Source organism: Ischnura elegans, chromosome 2, assembly GCF_921293095.1.
Source record: "Ischnura elegans chromosome 2, ioIscEleg1.1, whole genome shotgun sequence".
In the NCBI taxonomy this organism is placed as follows: domain Eukaryota; kingdom Metazoa; phylum Arthropoda; class Insecta; order Odonata; family Coenagrionidae; genus Ischnura; species Ischnura elegans.
The window spans coordinates 85,302,843-85,319,378 of NC_060247.1; the positions used below are offsets into that span (position 1 = coordinate 85,302,843).

Here is a 16,536-nt window from a genome sequence, read left to right on the forward strand (position 1 = left end):
GATCATGTAGAGTTGGTGATACAGCAAATATTAAAAGTTATTACGTCAACCAAAGAAAAAATACAGCCTAATCCAATATTATGAATCAAATTCATTGAAAACGGAACGGCCAATTCGATTATTAAAAAATATGATTTTGCGATAAAAGTACGCAATGCCATTGCAACTCAAATCATATTATATATTATTATTAGCTTAATACGATACAAAATTTTCAAACACGTCGCGGGGATTGAGAATGAATACGGCGATAGGATAAATTATTGCTTGCATGATTTACAAATATCATGAATCTCAATTACTACTACGTAAAAATCGTTTTACAGGTCAAAATGTGTATAATTATAGGTGATAAATCAGCCAGCATACTTTATACGTTTATTTATGAGATATATTAAAAATATTTCTGCATTAATTCCAAAAATGCCTCATACATGCTGAGTTGATTTACGCTTTGAATATCTCGTGCATTATGAACACAAAACATTTCTTATAGCAATGGCAAACAGTAGTTTGACAGATGATTAAAGAGAGTATGACACATTTATTTGGAGCTGAATTTTAATTCTCATTCGTTCAAATAATTTTACGAACTGAAGCCCAATGATTTTCAAGCAGAACTTGAAAACACTCAATGCTAGGAAGTAATTTTAGTACTTATACTCTTCCCTACGTCATTCTGTGAAGCGCTCCTAATCACGACCGTAACCTCGTTCCTAATTACATTTCATTGTTCACCAGACGTTGAATACACTCATGTAGTGGAAAATAGGCGAACGCCGTGTGCTAGAGTTGTATCTTGCGGCAATTTACCACAAAGAGAGAATAAAAAAATATACCCGAAGATCATTCACCACATCACTGTGACCTCAAGGCTCCTCCAGAAACAGTATGGAGGAGGAGTTCAAACATGACTGGACGCCGCCACATTAGGAAGAAAACCTTGAGACGACCGCAAAAGAAATGCTTCTCGCCATGATACAGCCAACGTTATGCTTCTTCCAAGAAGAATAAATGTCAAATAAACTACCCGAAACTATTCCCGCTGGGAGGTATAACTCGGTTACTAAGCTAGAAAAAGGTCATAAAACATCTGTAAAGATTAAAGCCGTTAAAGCAGTGGCGAATTTTCGGCTGGGCGGGGAGTTTGGAGGTAGTGTGGTGGTGCTGGAGACGGTAAAGGGGTGAGAATATGGGAAGATGGTAGTGGGGGAAGGAAAAAGCGTTTCTTCATGAAAATGGGTCTCTGAAGTATCTCTCATATTCTCAACACGACTTAAAACCATTCTCATTCGCCCATCTCATGCGTTCGTACACTCTTCCAGCAGATATTAAAAAAATAAGCCGCTGGCCAAAACCTTTAGTCATATCACTCCAGTTTCACGCCGCGTTTAAACTGTCATCTTCCACACCAGATTTCCTCTTCGACTTATCTCGCCACCGTTCTCACTTCTCCATTCCTTCTCCGTTCCTTCCTCGTTCCTTTCCCTTCTTCGCTTCCCCTGCCACAACAATTTCCAAGAACCGTTGCCATCAAGGAGGCCTTGTGTGTAAAATGTCATCCATGTATATACTTCAACGCGCACCATCCGCTGATGAAATATAATTTTTCCTTCTACTTCATTTACTTTCACTTATTAAATTGTTTATTTTCACGAAATATGCATTAATTTTATTTGTCCTTCCTCAATACTTTAGAATACTCGTCACTCCTACTCGACTTCTCTCGCCACCGTTTCCCACCCATTTCGGTCGCTCCCAACCCAGCACCATTTCGGTCGCTCGCAGTCGAGACGGACGGTCGTGTCTACCGCTCTCCTCAGGCATAGAGTGTATAATGCCGAGCAACTGCTCTAAGTGTGGTCTCTCTGTTAAGCGCGGCGTAGGTATTTCCTGTGGTACATGCTCCGACTTATATCATCCGGCCTGCCAATCAGTCTACCAAGAAGATCTGAGGACTCTGGAGGACCTCCAGAAGGTTTGGAGTTGTCGGAAGTGCCAGGATATGATCCGGTCAACACGTGGTGATGATACCCCAATTAGGACCCTATCAACTGTAACACCTAACACACCAGAGATGTCAGCTTCGGAGCTCCGATCCCTGTTCGCAGTGATCAATGAGAAGCTGGATGCTCTGATTGCAGACCAAACTGCACTCTCTCATAAAGTAAGTGAAAACAGTGACATGCTAAGTGGTCTTACAGTGAAGCTACATGCCATCGAGAAAGAATTATCAAATGTCACTGGTTTAGTAAACGAACTTCAAGAAAAAGTGTTTGACCTTGAGGTTAAGTTGAACAGAAACGAACAAGAGAGACTCAAAAATTCGGTAGAGATAAGAGGGGTGCCGCTGACCACTGACGAAGTCCTCCAAAGTATTGTCCTAAAAATAAGCACTGCCCTTAATGTGAATATGTCAGCTGAGGATATAGATGGCGTGTTTCGGCCAAGGCCAAGACAAGCTAGCTCAATTAACTCTCGTCCACCTCCAATCATTGTTCGGTTTCTCAGACTGCATAAAAGGGACGAACTGATAACCAAACGTCGGGTTCGGAAAGAACTTAATGTTAATGATATTGGCCTAGCGTCTAATCTTCCTCTTCTCCAACAAACAATCTATATCGACGAGGCCCTCACCCCATTCAATAGAAAACTCTTCGCCATAGCTAGAGACCTCAAAAAGAAGGGAAAAGTGAAATTTGTGTGGGTGAGAAATGGAAATATCCTGGTTAGACAGTCGGAGGGAGCTCCCGTAGTAGTCATATCCACACAAAAAGACCTTGATCGTTTTTTATAGAGAACAGATTATTCCCTCCTCTCACGGATCCTCCTGCAAGTGAAATCCACATGATCAGTCGTGAGCACAGGAGACTTGTGTTTGATCGCAATTCCCCTGTTATATTACCTAAAAATCCACACCCTCAGGTAGCAAAAACAACTTCCTCAGGTTTATTAAAATTGTCGCACGTTAACGCGCAGTCACTGCTCGCTCATTTCGAAGAATTTAAACTGTATTATCATACTAATGTTGTTCATGTAATCGGAGTGAGTGAGACGTGGCTAAAACCTTCGGTTACATCAAATGTGGTTTCACTTCCTGACTTTACGTTATACAGGAATGATAGAGAAACGAAACGTGGGGGAGGAGTTGGACTGTATATACATTCATCATTGAAATCAAAACGGGTTGGTCGCTCTACCAACTCCTGTGAGGTTATGCTAGAATATATCCTTGTTGAAATAATCAACAACCACAGAAAAATGCTGATTGGAGTGGTTTATAATCCACCAAAGTCCAATAACTTGTCTGACTTTGAAATTATGTTGGCCAGCAAGGTCCCTATGTATGACAATGTGGTAATAATGGGAGACTTTAACATCGACATGTCGACCAGAAATGTACGCAGTGACATCCTTTTAAATATTATCGAGAGCAGCAATCTTAGTATTATCCCACTGACGCCCACCTGTCACACAAAAACAACAAGTACCACCCTGGATCTAATTCTTGTCGACGATCTCAAAAAAGTGTCGTCCTACGGACAATCACCTGACCCACCTCTCTCTTGTCACGATCAGGTATACATTAACTATAATATGAAAACCCCTATATTTGAGCCAAAATTAGTCACCTTCAGAGACTATAAATCATTTAATCAGGAAATTTTTTTTGAAGAACTGTCTAACATTAACTGGTGTATTATTGAGGAACTTGAAACAATCGACGAAAAAGTTGAGGCGCTTAACTCACTACTTCTAACTGCTTTCAATGCATATGTTCCTCTGAGGACAGTTCGTGTCACCCACCCTCCTACACCATGGTTTACTCTCGACATAAAGGCTAAAATAAAGAAAAGGAATGAATTAAGGGCTTTATACAGACGTTCCAAGAGTCCAACTATTTTTGCTGAATATAAAGAAATTCGAAATAGAGTCAAGGACATGGTTCGTAAAGCCAAAAGGGACTACTGTGAAAACGCCATAAGAAAACGTGCAGATTCAAGAACAATGTGGAAAACTGTTCGCAATCTCGGTGTGATATCATCAAAAACTAGAGCTCCTATAAATATAAACTTAGACATCCTCAACAATTATTACTCATCGGGAGACATTCGTCACGAAAACGTTACTTATGTTACTCCACCCATAGAGAATAACGCCCCGAATGGCCCTAAGAGAAACCAGTTCTATTTCTCTCACGTATCTATCTCCTCAGTTATGAAAGCATGTACAGCTATCACAACTAATGCTAAAGGCTACGATGAACTAAATATTGTAATAATAAAGAATGCCCTCCCGGCTATTCTTCCTGCTCTTTTAAACATCTTTGATTCATCCCTCCAAACCGCACAATATCCCTGCATTTGGAAGCATTCTCTAATTCATCCAATCCCGAAGTGCTCTGAACCCTCTAATCCATCTGATTATAGACCAATAGGTATCCTATGTACTTTTGCCAAGATATGTGAGCGTGTGGTCTACGAACAACTGAATAAATATATTATTGAAAATGATATACTAATTAATTACCAATCTGGCTTTCGAACTGGATTCAGCACTCTAACTGCCTTGTTAAATATCACTGAGGATATCAGAGGAGCAATGGACAGGCGCGAGGTCACAATACTGGTACTATTTGACCTATCTAAAGCCTTCGACATGGTAAACCACGAAATACTACTCTGTAAGCTTATTAAGTACAATCTCTCTTCGAGTACTGTAAAATGGTTTCGGTCTTACTTAAGCAACCGTACTCAATCAGTCATCGGAACAAACAACACCAGATCCAACTGGACATATAACCGCAGAGGGGTAATCCAAGGTTCAGTCTTAAGCCCCCTGCTATTTTCCTTGTTTATAAATGACCTTCCTGAGGTTCTAATGCATTGTAAATACCATCTCTACGCGGATGACTTCCAGATTTATTGTCATACGGCAGTATCAGATCTATCTTCCACCATAACATTAATCAATAATGATATCCAAAGAATAGCTTCCTGGATGAGGAAAAACCAACTGCAACTCAATGAAAAAAAAACTAAAGCTATTATATTTGGTCCTAGACATCTTATTACACAAATTGATGAATCCGCTCTTGGAAAAATTCAATTAGAAAATCGTGTAATACCGTACGAAGAAACGGTTAAAAACCTTGGTATAATATTTGATAAGGAACTCAAGTGGAAAAAACAAGTCCATGTCACAAAACAGAAATGTCTGAGCATACTACATCAATTGTATAGAACCAAGAACATAGTTCCGCCCAAAATTCGAACCACCTTGGTTCAGTCACTAATTTTTCCTCACCTTGACTACTGCTCCTCTCTGTTTACTAATCTCTGCGAAGAAAGTAACAACAAATTGCAAGTAACAATGAACTCTTCAATGCGCTACATTTATGACCTAAAAAAATGGGATAGGATATCTGATACTTACGTTCGATTACGTTGGTTGAAACTAAAACAGCGTCGTTTATACCATGTGATCCTGCTTGCCTATAAAATTTTATCCACTCGTATCCCGTTTACCTAGCTGCTAGATTTACCTGGAAAAAAGATCTACATGCAGTACCCACTAGGAATCACTCCGTAGATCTTCACATCCCTCAACATAGCACACTTCACGTAACTAAATCCTTCACAATAATCGCCTCTAGAGTATGGAACTCCCTACCATCCAAAATTAGAAATACTAAATCCATACATGCCTTCAAAACCCAGGTGTACGATATCTTAATAAATAACCCTAAAATGCTGTCTGTCTAAAACTGATTGAAGTAAAATTAAAACGGTGTTAAATCGAATGGCTCTAACATATGGTTGCAGAAAATTGAGTGTAAAATTATGTTAAATTTGAATGTCATACTAAGTTGTTATTTACTTTTTTTGTTTTTTTTAATACTGTTTGTCTGACACTATTATTATATTAAATTATCGCCTTGATTTCTTGCGATGGTTGGTCAGTTACTCCGCAGTATGATGTTTTCCCTTATGTTGCTGTTGTTTTGCCGTATTGTCTGTGTGCTGACGGCGGTTTACAACGAGTAAATGTTATGTATTTCTTTTCATTTTTTGTTTTTCTTTATGAATATGATGTCACCAAGGAGGGGAAACTAAAGTATCTCCATTTTGGAAACTGTTTCTCCTTTCGTTGGTATTGTTTTTGCCTAATTGTTTGTAAGTTGGCGGCTGTCCGCAACAAGTGTATCTTATGTGTTTCTTTTTATTTTTTTTTCTTTTCTTTTGGGAATGTAATATCATGCTTAACATGTGAAAGTTGTGCAATGGTTTTCTCATGGGCCACAGGCCCACGAAATAAACGAATTTATTATTATTATTATTATTATTACTTCTCTGGTTTCCTGACCTATCATTTGTTAAAATTAAAGCTATGCTGTGAAAATTTTCAGGATACGTGGAGTAAAATCACTTTACTTTCAGCTGTTTTTCAAGCAAGATATTTTACCTCATTATTTTGTCTGGTCTAAAATTTCCAAATTAGAGATAAAGGTTAATTTTGAAAAGGGACATCTATAAATTCAAATATTTCAATTGTTTTCCACCTAGAGTTTAAAAAACTGAGCTATTTCTATTGATTAAAATAATAATTGCTATTATGACGCTCAGCATTAAATTTATGTGTGATTACATGCAGCGTTAGTTTTTCAGCACTTTGCTAAAACTGAAGTTGCCTAATAAACTGGAAATTTATCAATCCGTACGGAATGGCAATTTTAGGATTAGTACCCAAGATTTATTTGATTATTGCTTGACTTAGCATGTATTTTTGAAGTAAATATGACTAATGGATATAGAAAAAGTATTGATATGAAAAACCGTTGGCTCGAAAACAAAACTGATAAGAAATCACACAATATATATTAATTTGAGCACCATTTATTCATCATGTAGTCCACCGTATTTTAAAGGTGAATAGGATTAAACTGAAAATTTTCTTGTTTGCAAATTTTATAAGAGATATTTAGCCAATTATCAAAATATTTCCATAACAACAGTTTAATAACTGTCATATGAAATATTACCAGAAAATCAATATTTACCTACCGCATTAATGCAGATTTCTATAGCCGAAACTGGTTCCCACTGAGTGCCCACTCCCAAATGTTCGAGGTTAAAATTAATGAAGATGCCACCGCTCTATGCCCCATAGTCCCGCTACTGGAACATAAAGTGCTTATAAAGCATTATTTTTGGTTTACAATAGTTCTAGCTATTAGTCTCGTTCCACTCCTGACGGTTTGGATGAATATTTACAATTCAAGAATTAAAAAAAATAATGGTAGGAATTCTTAGCTTCAATCTCATTTTCCCAATTTTAACGATGGCTTCCACGGCTTTGATGTCTTTGCTCATGATTCCGTAAAAAACAAAATTATACGTCCTGGAGTACCTCCATTTTATTGCCATGTTTTTAACAAGAAGTTTTTTATCTCTACACACCAAACTCAATGATAATATAGGTATGGTGTTTTTTCACAGAGGTTTGATTTTTAATTTCAGAATTGTAAAACTTCAGAATTCCCATATTCATTTTCTTTTTGAAACAAAATATAATTAGACTATTATACCAAATTAATTAATGACTTTCTCTGTCTCTTTCAATTGAATCAAGAATTTATCTCACAAATTAGAAACATAAGATTTTCCATTCACGGAAGATTTTTGCTGGAAATCGATGCAACGTAGTTTTAAAATCTCTAAAATTATTTCCATGATGCATTGCATTTTCAAAAATGAACGCTACATATACAAGTAACCAAATGTTTTCTCGATATGTTACGAACATATTTAAATTTCGGTGTACGGTTGGTGACCTGTAATGGGATCTAGTGTTGTTTGAAAATCAGCCCCTGTAGGCAGAAAACGATTATCATTGGTCATAGGAAGTTCCAACATCATTACTCCAGGACAGAAAAAATATCAGAATCGTTTAGACTTTCCTAAGGCCATAGCTAGGATAGGAGGATTTCTTAATCTAAGCTCTCATTAGTGAGTGGTGGCTGTAAAAGGAAGTGAGTGCATTTCCTGCAAAATACCTCGCAATTTTAGGAAAATGTGCGTGTCACACATGTCTCTTTTAATTAGTAATAGCCTCGTATTTCTCGGGAAAAGAACTTGAATGCCTCTTAAGGCTACTTTGGCTGAATGAAAATTTTAATTTATCCTGCCTTAGAGGATTTTCGACGTAGAAATAATAGTATATAATGTAACTAGCAATTACAGACCTCTTTTGTCACAATGAGGTAATGAATAATTTATTCTTAAAATTCAGGTTTGACGGAAGTCAAAGAAAATAAAGTAAACAAGGATTCCGGAAGCAATTATATCTTAAATAAATAAAGATAAAAACTGTCGCAGATAAATTAAAAAATACTATCATAAAGTGAAAGAAAAGTGGGGGATTGAGTTTAACTCATCAAGTGTTACTAAAGAAAACTTAATGTACACTTTCAACTTGTCACATACGTAAGTCACATAAATACAGTATTAATAAATAACACTTTATAAATTTTCTATTTATTAAATAATGAGACTAGCAATAATGTAACATTAGAATTATTATATCTTTTAATAAAAACTTTAATAAATAAAAACTCAATATTTCACGCAAATATTTTTTACATAATTCTATCGCACAATCCACGTTCCTAAAATTGTGTTATTTACGCATGCAGGTGGACGATTAAATTAAATTTCAATTTCTAATTAATGGTATATCCTAGGACTTATATTCCCATATTATTCCATCAATAATACATGTGGTAATTATTCAAAATATTCCATATTTTTAGTACGACTATCTTCATTCTAAGAGCTATTTTCGAATAGAAGGCATGAAATGTTAAAATAACTTTTTAAATAACTGCTTTTCTAGAGCAAGGGTCTTCAACCTGCGACCCACTGGGTAATTTCTTGCGGCACTTTGAGGCTAAAGAAAACAATGCATCGCGCCACACAATATAAAATATATATCGACACACTTATCAAAAGTAAACAATGCTAAAAATCGCATTGATTGATTGAAATTTTTAACCGGTAAAGATTATTGCACTTAGAAGCATATGTATTTTTATTTTGTTGATGTGGTGGTAAAGTGACGTGGAGCATTTTGGCCCTCCGGACGAAAAAAAATGGAATTTTGGCCCTTCCATTAGAAAAGGTGGAAGACTTCTTATCTAGAGAGAAAAATCTATTATTGATGTATATTGACTTCTTTCTACCATTTATAAGCCTATTATCCCTCTTAACTCGACCGATAAATATATTTTCGATTTAAATTACACCCAATTTTGGATTGAATAAAAGAAATTTAGTTTCATAAATTATCAGCGATTGTAAGAGCCATTCTCAGAAATTATCAATTCGACCCAAATCGCTGGTTGGAAGGAAATAAATGCACCCAACTTGAAGGTTTCACATCTAGACCGAGAACTATGAAGTTGACCCCGCCGAAGGTCACTATTTAACGCCCTTATGACCTTACCCATTGACGGAAGTCGTTCATTTCTTCGTCCCCAGCGGAGTCCAAGCGTCATCCTATTCCCCATTCCTCAGGAGATGACTTACAACTGCGACCGCGGACGATGATTGAGATTAACAACTGTGCGAATTGTCCCTATACAAGCCGGTGTGGGGTTCTATCCCTCCTCCTGCTCAAGTCACCATTGAGTTGCGAGCACGGAAGCTCCGTCCGTAAAAGATGAAGGCCCAGCGAGGACTGGGAAAATGTATGTACCGCACTTACCGCACCACGAGGGCGTATTCGCGCGAGAAAGATGAATGCCTCGACCATTCGCGAATCCGAGTGCGGGTGTAATGGGAAGGCGGAACCGCGCTTTTCGGTCGTGTCGGTGCGGGGTGAAATTGCCTCGACCTCCAAAGACCTCTCTCTCTCTCCAGCTAACATATGACTCAATTCATTGTTGGTGGTGACGTGAAGCAAACCTATCGTGTCTAATAACCAACTCGGTAGCGTAATACCCTCTTCAGCATTTCTAGAGAAAGCTTACGGCGTTATGCAGATGACGGTGTCGTGGCTGTCTTCATCCCCCTTTCTTCCTAGGCTCGCGTTTATTTCCTCAGGTGTATTTCCCTCAATTCCATCATGCTTAAATTATAACCAGAGGGTTATAATTATATAGGCTTATATATAATAGGCTTAAATTATAACCAGAGGGTTATAATTTAAACCTTTCCAAGGACAATCCACGCTTCTTTTCCCCTTTGAAAAATTGTCTCTTGCAACTTTGACTATCTTGTGATCGTCCATTCTGTCAATACGTTCTTTAAATTACTTTGTCCTCCGACTAATACATAGATTAATATAATCTACGCCTCTATTCCTCATTGCTCTTCACAAATTTATCAATCAATTATCGCATTTCTACTTCCAACGTCGATTATTTTAAATGGAAACTTAAACCTTCCACACCCTTATGTTACTCTCACCAGTCTAAATCTTCCTCTTCCCTAAGGGGATGATTTAAAACATAAGTATACGTTGGAAAAATTAGGTGCACTTTTCTACAAAGAAATAATTTCCATAACAATAAGATACTTGATTGAGAGCGAAAAAAATTTACTTTTTATAGAAAATTCCATCCTAATATGCAATACGGACAAATTCCACTTCGTCAAGCTATAATCCTTGTTTTTTATATCGAAGTTGTATTATTGTATCCCGTAATGGCCAATTATGTGCTAACACTATGTCAAACAGTGCAATATTTGAAGATGATGGCAGCATGAAAATTACGGAAATAATAAAAAAAAACTTGGACTGACACATCCTGAAACAAGGAATGGCATAAATGCGGCGGATAAATGAAATACAATTGTCCCCTCCATTATTTATTGACACCATTGTCCATCGTATGTCTTATCTCTTTGCCTGACTAGCTGAGTATGGCTGATATCCAACTCGGTATGTAGTATAGAGTTGATTTTCATGTTAATTTCACTCTATTACGGACTTAGCCAGGCTAGATAGCCCAGGCTACACGTCGGCCCTGGAGAATTAAACACCATGAACCCGAGCTTCTCCTTCCCAAAAAATCCCTCATTTCATTTTTTTCTATATTGCACACCGCGTTATCACTCGAGTGCACAGCAGAATAAAATAATGAACACGCGGGAATGGGACGCATTTAATTAATTAAAAAACCAACCCACCACCACCCCCTTGGCCCATTCCCTCTCTCCCTCGGCCCCTGACTGTCACCCTCCGACACCACGGAGCACGGCAGGCGCGGGACGTGGAGCGGAAAGGAGGAGGCGAAGTGGTGCAGGGGAGCGGAAGGAGAGCAGGAGGGAGGGAGGGGGCGCCGCCGGAAGTAGGCGACGCTCATCTTCAGACTTTTCATCTTCGGAGTTCTCGGGTAACACAGTGCTCGAGTATTTGGGGCGTCTCGTAAGGTTCATATAGGAGAGAGAGCCTCTTTCACTCGCGGAGGCACGTTTATTAAAAAGTGGTAAAGAGACGGAGACGATAAGAGTAGGATCGGACGTGCCACGAAGAGGGTGAAATGGTTGAAGCAGTTGGTGCAACGAAGGTGGAGAAAAGCAAGCAGAATGATCCAGCATATCCTATCGGCGTAGTAAGGCTAAAGGTGATTGCTCAGTGACAGTAACAAACCTGCAGTAAAGTGTATGAAAATATTGACATGAAACCTACCTAAAAGCAAACAATTCATTAACACGTTGGAATTCCCAAAATACATCATTTAATTTCCCAAAAACTATTAAGATGGGAGAATTTGACATTTTCTCATTTCAAAGAGAGGGGGAAAAGAAGAGAAGTCGAACTGGACCTGCCGCGAAGAAACAAAAGTGGGTGAAATGGTGGAAGCAGTTGGTGCAACGGAATGAAGGTGGAGAAAAAGTAAGCAGAATGATTAAACAGACCCTATCAGCGTATTAAGGCAAAAGTGATTGCCCAGGCACAGGTTATCAAATGTGCTGTAAAGTGGACGAAACCATCGATATGAAATTTACCTCAAAACGTTCAATCTATTGCATGCATTCTAAATGTCATATCCGTATTGACGTAAATAGAAAAGTATGGGGTTTCCACGCGAAAATCGCTAAATGTATCGTTTTTTTGCAAAAACTGATATGATGGGAGAATTTTTGGCATGGTGAGAAGTTGAACTGGACGTAACGCGATGGCGCGATAATGGAGGAAATAGTGGAGGCAGTAAATGCAACGAAAAGATGACGAAGATACAGCTAATACTTGGTAAGATAAGCCAATACTAGAGTTCTAATAAAATAATTGTCTGACGAAGAAAATAATTGAAAAACAAGTGGGAGGTAGACGATCACCGAAGGAAGACCTTGAATGGGTTATGTTGGACGCTTTATTAAGTGTGTTAAAGAGAAGATAGTAACGCAAACACGAAATCGGCCACACATGAAGGAACGCACAGTAAGACGGGGAATGATTCACAAACAACAATTTATGAAGCATATAAAGGAGAAAAAATATAGAAATATAAGCTGGTAGGAGAGTTGATTGGATGGCTGCGTCTACTGAAATACTGATGTTCAGTGAATAAAAATAATTGCGTACTTGTTGAGCGAAATACCCAATGTATAACCGGTGAATAAGTTTAAATTGAGGGAAGTGCGCAATTAATCAGGCCTTCGGCAGGGGCACTAACTCAGGTGGAGTTCAAACCGGTGGCCTTATGGTTTAGGAGCCGAGAATTTAACTCCGCTACCACCGAGGGTAGCAGATGAGGGAAGCAGATCGGGAGGCTCGGGGCGCTAATACTTCTCAGCGGAAAATCATTTGCCTTGACCTAGACTCCAGCTATGAAGCCGCAAATTTGCACCAGCTACTCAAACCAATTCCGCTACATTCCAGCAAAAAAAACCTCTAACATTAATTAGAAAGGGTGTATGGTAAGAAGAGATAGAGGATAAACTGGTACTCAAAGAATATACATAATAAGGAAATGAGCTATAAATGTGTACTTCTCTTTCGCTTTCGTTAGAAAACATATGCTATTGAATAAACTGAAAGAAATTTGAGGGACGAACACAAGATTCTTTACCTTTACTTTGAGGCCAAATAAATTAAGTTTTAGGAGTTAAAAGTTAAGAAGTTTATTCACGTGACAAAAAATAAGGTCAGCAGAGAAAATATCACACAAGGGAAATTTATCTTCCAGATCTTCATTAAGGATCTTGTTTGAGCAATCGCATCCTGGCACAAACTGGATATTTGGTAAATTTAGGTAGTAACGATTAGGAAAAAGTAAAAACCTACAAGACGACTAGCATAAGACAAGAACATCGATAACAAGGAAAATACTAAATAGATGAACTAAAATGGAACATGCGGAAAAGCGAATTCATCAAATGACCTGATTGACAAATGGTATTGTACAATGTGTTGCTGATTCTTTTATTTAGGATTTAGGGGTAGTGTTATGCTAGCATATTATAAAAACCTAAAATAAAATATGCAGCCTAATTAGAATAATATAGTTAATGAGGAAACTATATAAAAATGTGAATTTATACGCCACGAGTGAGGATAAATTGGACTCGCAACAGCCTCTGTATCCATAATTCACAATGCCAATAATGTTTCACAGCGAGAACAAAAAGTGGCTGCATCATGACTACAGATACACTGTAGATCTGTTGCAAACTTTACCTACGACATCAATTATATTTCGGTCTCTTTCTCCGGAAACAATTGAGGTTACGGTTTGAGGGCAGAGGAAAGACTCACTCTTGGCAGCTTTATTGTCGAAACTTGGTTTGAATTATACGGTAATCGCAGACCTGCTTTGGAAGAATTCTCTGCTGAAACGGTAAATGAAAAAGCAATAAAAGTGGTAGATGAAGTTGAATTGCCGTATTTCTAACACCTAAGTTTCTAACCCCTACTTCTAACCGCAGAGTCAAGCCAGGTTATATAGAGACAATTAGTCGTGAACAAGGCTAAAGAGCAGAGGCTGAAGTGATTGTAGTGGATATAACTTAGTGAGGTTAAAGAAATGTAGTTATGAAGATAAAAAATTATCAACTCTCTATAAATTAAAACTACTCCGCCAATGAAAGTTGTGTCGAGTTGCGTTTCACTGATGAGAATAGGAGAGGAGAGGAGGATGATGGAAAAATAAACCCCTGAAAGCATCGAGTGGGAGGCAGGGAGCTGTCGGATTATTTTCATAATTTTTTTCCTTTCCTTCTCAGGGTAAACAGGAGAGAGAGAATGAGAGAGAAAAGAGGGAGTGAAGTGAGACGGAAAAAAGATCCCGATCTCTCCTTCTCTCTCTCCCCACACTTAAAAAAATATGAAAAGCGGCTCACGCAATCTCAACCCTGGATATATACGACTGACGAGGAAATTCTCCCGTCTCCTCCTCCCTTATCGTTTTCCTTTCGCTTCCTCATCTCACTTCTCCCGCCTCGTGCCACGTGTGAGGATGCCGTAGGGGTGGTGGTGTTGGCGCCCTGTCGAGCCGCCGACTCCTCCCGCGCCGCGGCGCTGGTATCTGCACTCGGGCAGACTTTGTTCATCAGAGCAAAATGCATTCAGCCCACCACGCCCTCGGCAGTCCTGCGTCTCCCGTTTTACCTCCCCTTACATTCTCTAGTCCTCAAGTCAACCCCCTTCCTCGACCATCTCATACTCTCCGGTCCTACTCAAGTTGGCTTACTTTGCCTGGATTTTAGGCGGTATCATTGGTATCAAACAGTGTGTTTGCGCGCATTTTTCAGCAATATCAATTCTTAAAGTTTAGAGCTTGTCTTGAAAAGGTGTCTCATGAAACACATGGCCAGAGGCGGATCCAGAATTTTTTTCTGGGGGGGTGGGCACAAGGGTCTGACAGGTCTTCTCATATTTGAGATTAAAAGCAAAATACAACAATTTCTGTAGAAAATATTCTCATTATTTTTACACGAAAGTTAATTATATTAAATTAACTGATTGAGGCTCTGTAATATACAAAATAAAATGAACGTAAATATAATCATATTAAAAATCTTGTCTTTTTTTTAAGTGTTTAGGGGGGCACGTGCCCCCTACCCCTCCAAATCCGCCTATGCACATGGCAATAATGTTCGAGCACAGTTATGAATGGCACCGACACATAATAGTGAACTTAACAGTAAAGATAAGAGTAAAATTGTGCACATGCACTTTTTTCCCTCAGTCCAGAGTTTAAAATAGCCAGACATTTACTTCATTGTAGAAAATTTTGTAGAACATTTTTCACTGCAGAAAAATTTCATTACAGAATGCATATTAGTGAAGACAACAGTAAAATTGAGTACATGTACTGTTTTCCCTCAGTCAAGAGTTTATAATAGCTAGAAATATATTTTTTCTAGAAATATATCATCACTAGCTGACCCGGCGAACTTCGTACTGCCTAACAATCAATGAACTTACAGTTTACTTACACCATTTATAAATCAAGAGCGGCTGTATCGTTTTAATCATGTTTAATTTATTATAATAAAATAAGGATACAAATTCAATAAAACTACGTAATTGAGTACCAAAATTGCTTGTCAGAAAGACATTTTCTTCATTGAATCTACATAGGGTGGATCGGAGCACGTTTACGCGGATTTTTTTCAACAAATTTTCGTACGTTTTAGCTTAAGAAATTTTGGGCATTGTGGTTTAATAAAGCAGTTCATGAAATAAAAATTATACGCATTCAGTTGTTGGCTATTTGCGTTATTAGCTGTAAAAAAAATGTTTTTAGGTCCAAGTCTGTTGCATACACTTGGCCCATTCAGGGGGGAGGTTGACACAACCCCAGACCGACGCTTGACTGATGCTCAAAATCGTGCAAGAAAAGCCCCGATGAGGCAGCATTCGCATTAAATGACTTAAGGCGCGCCAGTTTTAGTATCTCTGTTTGGAAAAAATGCACTGCGTAAACGCACCACGGTGAGCCCTACACATTCGGGTTTAATGTCTTGCGTCAAGCACCTTCTGATAAACAACAATTTTTGTTTTGTTATCAGGCGCAAGATGAAACGGATGAAGGTAAATAAATATAGCGAAGCAAAGCAGTGACGCAGCGAGGGGAGGTTTTGGGAGATAAACCCTCCCCACCCCCAAGAGCTTAGAGAATTTTTTATGAAAGATTTTGTTATTAATATTAGGGGGACGGATGACTAACAAACAAAACAGATTTAACGATTCACACAGCCGCAAAACCCACTATTTTGAACCATTTATCTTAAAAAATGTCTGAGGGAAATGCCCCCACACTTCCCGCTTACCTTAGCGAGTTTTCTATACCCTACAGACCCGTGGTATTAGCTGCGCCCAAAACCCCCTATCCTAGCTACGCACTTGAAGCGAAGGAAGAAATACAGAGGATGGTTTATCGACTCGTGAACATAGCACGTTAAATTGACCATGAGAAAATCATGGGTTTTCATTAGTACATGAGCACAAACAACACAAAAACTGAAAGACTGACCATGCGATTTTTTAATCGTTATCACGAATGCAACACGAATTGGAAATTGA

General features: G+C 38.4%; 2 protein-coding genes across 4 annotated transcripts in view; one reads left to right on the forward strand and one right to left on the reverse strand.

The window, feature by feature from the left end:
* LOC124154081 (connectin) overlaps window positions 1-16,536 on the reverse strand; it is a 726,624-nt gene that overhangs the window by 407,802 nt on the left and 302,286 nt on the right. The window lies entirely within an intron of this gene.
* Window positions 1,838-2,797, forward strand: LOC124153196. The gene has a single exon (XM_046526296.1). The coding sequence runs from the start codon at window positions 1,838-1,840 to the stop codon at window positions 2,795-2,797; it is 960 nt and encodes a 319-aa protein (XP_046382252.1).

Bases quoted from the DNA above. Each gene is read 5' to 3' on its own strand.
- LOC124153196 (XM_046526296.1), top strand. From the start codon at position 1,838: ATGCCGAGCAACTGCTCTAAGTGTGGTCTCTCTGTTAAGCGCGGCGTA.